This window comes from Propithecus coquereli, unplaced genomic scaffold (genome assembly GCF_000956105.1).
Source record: "Propithecus coquereli isolate 6110/MARCELLA unplaced genomic scaffold, Pcoq_1.0 Scaffold44, whole genome shotgun sequence".
In the NCBI taxonomy this organism is placed as follows: domain Eukaryota; kingdom Metazoa; phylum Chordata; class Mammalia; order Primates; family Indriidae; genus Propithecus; species Propithecus coquereli.
This window is the reverse complement of record NW_012150174.1, coordinates 6,391,003-6,396,999: the sequence shown is the minus strand read 5'-3', so window position 1 is coordinate 6,396,999 and position 5,997 is coordinate 6,391,003. Positions and strand designations below refer to the sequence as shown.

At 40.9% G+C, this 5,997-nt stretch overlaps 1 protein-coding gene across 2 annotated transcripts in view; it reads right to left on the bottom strand.

Annotated features, from left to right (window-relative positions):
- The window catches only part of BTBD10 (BTB (POZ) domain containing 10), a 58,801-nt gene that overhangs the window by 11,747 nt on the left and 41,057 nt on the right, over window positions 1–5,997 (bottom strand). For both annotated transcript variants that reach the window (XM_012654382.1, XM_012654381.1), the window contains exon 6: window positions 348–545. In XM_012654382.1, the coding sequence (XP_012509836.1) occupies window positions 348–545 (198 nt within the window). The remainder of the gene's footprint in view (window positions 1–347; window positions 546–5,997) is intronic.

Genomic DNA, 5,997 nt, shown 5'->3' with positions numbered 1-5,997 from the left:
AATACAAAGAAAAAAATCTATCAAGATCCAGACAGTCAACAAAAGCAATCCACTTCTGTGTATTGCATGGGTAGGACACACTTTTTCTGTACAGGGCCAGATAGTAAATACTTCGGACTTTGCGAGCCATGCAATCTCTGTTGCAACTACTCAACTCTGCCACTGTAGCATGAAAGCAGCCACAGGCGATACATAAAACTGTATTTATAAAAACAGGCGGCAGGCTGGATTTGACCCACAGGCTATAGTTTGCTGACCCCCTGGCGTATAGTGAGAGTTTTTTCTTTGCAAAAACAAGAGATGATCTGGGATGATTCAGGAGAGAGAAGACATGTCACAATACTTACTTTGTGAATATTCTTCTCCCATCTGTGGTGGATATTCTTCATCCCAATCAACCACATCATCATCTGTAAGCACCACTATATGGCATTCTCGTTCCCCACTCTGGGCACTAGCTACCATGAGAGGGAGGATCATCTCTTCCAGATAAAATTCAAATTGTCTACGAGCACCATCATTCGATAACTCATGCATTAGGGCACCTGAAATGAAACCCCCAAAAATATCTTGGTTTTTAGGATGGCTGAGAAGTAAAAGAAAAGCAGAAGCAAAGCACAAAGAAAACACTAGATTAGTTCAGCATTTCTTCTGGGACCCTACAGATAATTTACTGGTTATTTCTCAGTCACCAAAACTTTTCCTAGGAAGAATTCTTATAGAATTGTAGAATCTTACAGCAAGAAGGGCCAATTAAAGGCATCCAACACAAGCCCCCCATTTTACAAACGCATTTGTCTAAGGTTACAAAATGAATTTGCAAAGTCAGAATTAAAACCCCATCCCTAGTCCAAAGTACTTTTCGCTATATAAAATTATCTTCCATCAGTATATGCAACTAGGTATCTCTTCAAGTGTATCTTAAAGATACTTCCCAGATTATCCATATGAACTGAAATAGTTCTCATATTCCACTCCCACATGTTCTCAGAAAGTTATTCACAAGCAGCATTAATATTTCAGTGTAGGAAGGGAGGTGAGATGAGAAGGGTCAACAGGATTTGGAATAAGGCAGGCAAAAGGCCAAGCAAAAATACAACATGGTGCAGGAATTCCACAGAGGACTTTACCCTAGAAGTGAGAGGGTTAAAAGGTAGACTTCACCCTCATTAAGTTAGATGTAACTTCAACTTCCTAAATACATGGCCATAAACTCACCTGCACTGACCTAATCTTTTTTCTTTTATTCCTACTTTAATGGCAATGTCCTATCTCCTATATAAGACTCCACCATCCCAGGATCTACTGCTAAGTTATCAGCCTGGAGGGAGAAGTTTAAGCAACTGTGTGTATGAATGTGTGTGTGAAAAAATTGGGAGAGGGTTAGAGGAGGACACTAGAACTCAAATCCATAGTCTCCCAAGAGAAAGTCTTTTTTCCCTTATAAGTTGTCTCTATAATTATCTAATAAGTAACAATAACATATGATAATAATACATAATTAATAAATGATTAAATAATTGACCCTCTATATTATTATTAGTAATCTATATTGTTATTATTACTTAGCCATGTCTCTGTCTAGATAGGCTATTTTCCATTATTATTAATATTTTTTAAATTGTCTTTATAACCAAATTTCTCTATGTCCTACAACAAATTCTCTTTCCCCTTTTGAACTAATTCTTTTTTTTTTGTCCTGCACCCAATGGCATGTGCACATGCACTTGTGCTCTCTCTCTCTCTCCAACCCCCCATATGTGTGTGTGTGTGTGTGTGTGTGTGTGTGTGTGTGTGTGTGTAGGGTTTTTTTGGAGATAGGGTCTCTCTTTCCTGACCAGGCTGGAATGCAGTGGCATGATCACGGATCACTGCAGCCTCGAACTCTTGGGCACAGGCAATCCTCCCACCTCAGCCTCCTGAGTACCTACAGGTGCACACCACCACACCCGGCTTGAACTAATTCTAACCTGGTTTCTACTCTCACTACTCTATAAAAACTGCTCTTGCTGTGGTCTCCAAATGGCCTTTGTATTGTTAAAGATAATGACCATGTTGTGGTCTCGATTTCATTTGACCTCTTGGTAGAATCTCTTATACTGGACCACTCCCTTTTTCTTGAAACAATCTCATTCCTAAGAATCTCTGATATAATTATCCCTATGTGTTTTTTTCTCTTCTCTGGCTATTCTTCCTCAGTAACCTTTCCAACTCTTTCTCCTCTAGCTGTTCATTAAATATTGGCATTTCCCAAGACAATTTTAAGTTCTTTTCTTCTTGAACCCTATACTGACAATTCCCAAATTTATTTCTACTAATTCTGTCCTCTATATTTGAGATGTGTTATATTCAACTGCCTTCTAGAAATTTCTACTTGGATGCTACTTCATAGGATCTCAAACTCAATATATTCAAAATTGAACTTATTAATATCATTTCTGTCTCTCTCTGCATTGTTTTCCCAATCAGTAAAAAAAGTTCTCAGAATCATCTCAGAACAGTGCTGGGCATACAATAGGTACTTAAATATCTGTAGAATAAATGAATAAATCCTTGATTCCTCCTTCAACTTCTAATTCAAATCATTCTCCATGTCTTCTTAAACATATCTTGAATTGTGTCATTTCCTTCTTCTGGCAGACAATGTTTTCCAAAGATGGCTGCAATATCTCCTATGCCACAGACTTTTCTGCAAGGTGAGCTCAACATCTCCTCCCAAGAGGTAGAATCTAATTCCCCTCCCCTTTAATCAGAATGGTCATACAGACTTGCTCGTAACCAGGGGAGCATGATGGATAGTGCATGACTTCAGAGGCTGTCAGGAGAAGGCTTGCCATTTTTGCCTTGGTCTCTGTAATGCTCACTTTCTCAATGCTTCCTCTCTGAACTCAGCCTTCAGGCTTTGAGAAGCCCAGGTCATATGCAGAGGCCCCATATAGATACTTTGACATTGCTAGCTAAGCCTAGCCTTTGGGTCATCCCAGTCTAGGAATCAGACATGTAAATAAAGCCTCCAGCCTTTTGAGTTACCCTAGCCCTTTAATTCTTCACAGAGGAAGCCCCAGACATGATGAAGCAGTCCTATACCACCTCTGCTGTGTCCTGTGTGAATTCCTGACCCACAGAATCAATGACAGTAATAAAGTGGTCATAGCTCATGCTAAGTTTGGGATGGTTTGTTACACAGCAATAGTTAACCAGACACATTCCATTCCCTGCCCCCATCATGGTCCAAGTCATCATTAACTCTCACCCAAACTACTGCAAAAGCCTTCTAATTACATTCCCTCAACATTTGCTTTTGCCCTTCTGTAATCCATTTACCCCATAGCAGCCAAATCTAATTAAGAGTGTCTGCTAGTCTAAATCTCCCATGACTTGTACTATACTTAAAAGTCTTAAATAGGCCGGGCGTGGTGGCTCACACCTGTAATCCTAGCTCTCTGGGAGGCCGAGGCGGGTGGATTGTTTGAGCTCAGGAGTTCGAAACCAGCCTGAGCAAGAGCGAGACCCCGTCTCTGCTAAAAAAATAGAAAGAAATTAATCAAACAACTAAAAATATACAGAAAAAATTAGCTGGGCATGGTGGCGCATGCCTGTAGTCCCAGCTACTCGGGAGGCTGAGGCAGAAGGATTGCTCGAGCCCAGGAGTGTGAGGTTGCTGTGAGCTAGGCTGACGCCACGGCATTCACTCTAGCCTGGGCAAAAGAGTGAGACTCTGTCTCAAAAAAAAAAAAAAAAAAAAATATTTTCTTTATATATTATCCATATACTGATGACTCCCACTTACATCTAGGCCACATTTCTCTCCTGAACTTTAGACATGTATACCCAATGCATCACTCAACTTTTCTACTCAGATATCTAATAGGTATTTCAAACTTAACATGATCAAATTCAAGCTTCTAAATTTGTGCTTCTCAGGATGTCTCCCCATCTCAATTAATGGCAATCCACACTTCCAGTTAAAAGTCTTCTTCTTTCCTTCCCATCCCACATTCAATCAACAAGCAAATCTTGAGAACTCTAGTATGTAATACATTTAGAATCTGACCATTTCTCACTGTTTCCACTCTGATCCAAGCTACTACCATCTCTCTTACCTGGATTTTGGCAATGACTTCCTAATTGATCTCTTTGCTTCTATCTCAATTCCCCTTTTGGTCCATTTCTAACATAACAACAAAAAGTGATTCTTTTAAACCCTAGGTCAGATCAGGATTACAGCACTGAGCAACTCTACATTGGATTCTGTGTGAAAAGTGTCCCCATGACATGGTATCACATGACAGCCTTCCAGATCGTATCACTCATTTGTTCAAAACCCTTCAATGGCTTCTGATCTCATTCAGAGATAAAAGACAGAAGATAAAGGCCCTACCTGACCTAGGCCCCCCCCCCTTTTTTTTTTTTTGAGACAGAGTCTCACTCTGTTGCCCACACTAGAGTGCCGTGGCATCAGCCTAGCTCACAGCAACCTCAAACTCCTGGGCTCAAGCAATCCTACTGCCTCAGCCTCCTGAGTAGCTGGGACTACAGGCATGCGCCACCATGGCCGGCTAATTTTTTTCTCTATATATTTTTAGTTGTCCAGCTAATTTCTTTCTATTTTTAGTAGAGACGAGGTCTCGCTCTTGCTCAGGCTGGTCTTGAACTCCTGAGCTCAAACAATCCGTCCGCCTCAGCCTCCCAGAGTGCTAGGATTTCAGGCGTGAGCCACTGTGCCTGGCCTGACCTAGGTCGTTTGTTACTTCTCTGACCACATCTATAATACTAACATTCTCACACACTCCACTCCAACTATACCGGCCTCTCTGCTACTCTCAAACATGCCAGGCAAGCTCCTTCAACACATGCACTCACTGCTAACCTCTGCTTAGAATTTACTTAAATTCTTCTCTCCAATGAAGGCTTCTCTGGCTATTCTATGTCCCTTCTTTACTTTCTTCTCCTTCAGTAATTAAGCACAATCTAATATACCACATGTCATTTGTTTACCTTGGTTATTGTTTGTTTTCCCCAACAGAGTATAAGTTCCATTAGAACAGAAAGTTTTGCCTGGTTTGTTCGTGCTGAATCCCCAAAACTTAGAATAGTACTTAGTACAGAGTGGACAGTCATTAAATATTTGTTCAATTAATAAATTTGTTTCCTCCTCACCTCTCTGGCCTTATTCCTCACCACTCATACTTCATCCATCTACAAGCTACACTTGCTTTTTTTCAGTTCCCTAAACATGTCATATTCCTTTCCACTTAAGAGCCTCTGCACACACCATTTCTGCTTCTTGTATAGTCAGCTTTCCCTTCTCTTCGGCACCCCTTCAGGTCTCAGTTTTAGTATCACTAACTTAGATAATGATTCTCCATAGCCCCTTTGACATACACTTCTCATAGCATCTCATTTCTTCACTGCATTTTTTCACAGCTTTTATTACTTGTTTAATGTCGATCTTCCCCACTAGACTGTAAGCTCCACAAAGGCAGGGACAACGTCTGTCTTTGTTCATCACTACATGTACTATATGCATGGAACCCATAAAAAGCTTGATAAATAAGGGGTGGAGAGAAATGACAAGTTACATGGTAAACTATTAGAAATGAATGGCTGGTACTTAGGAGTTAGAGGTAAAAGGTGGAAATCCCCAGTGCAAAGGTAATATTTGAAGCCACAGTGATGAATGGCATCACTTAGAGTAAGTGCATAGATTCCGTGAAAAAGAAGGTAGCTAACAGTAGACAACAACTACATTTAAGGGAGGAAGGATCAGGAAGCAAATGAGAGAATGATAAGCAGAAGACCTTAAAGAAGGATGCCAAAGAGCCAAAGGAAGAGAGTGTCAAGAAGAAATGGGTGACTTAGCAGTGAAACCTAAGGGAAATGCCCTTCAAGACAGAATTGCCAGGCCGGGTGTGGTGGCTCACGCCTGTAATCCTAGCACTCTGAGAGGCCGAGGCGGGCGGATTGTTTGAGCTCAGGAGTTGGAGATCAGCCTGA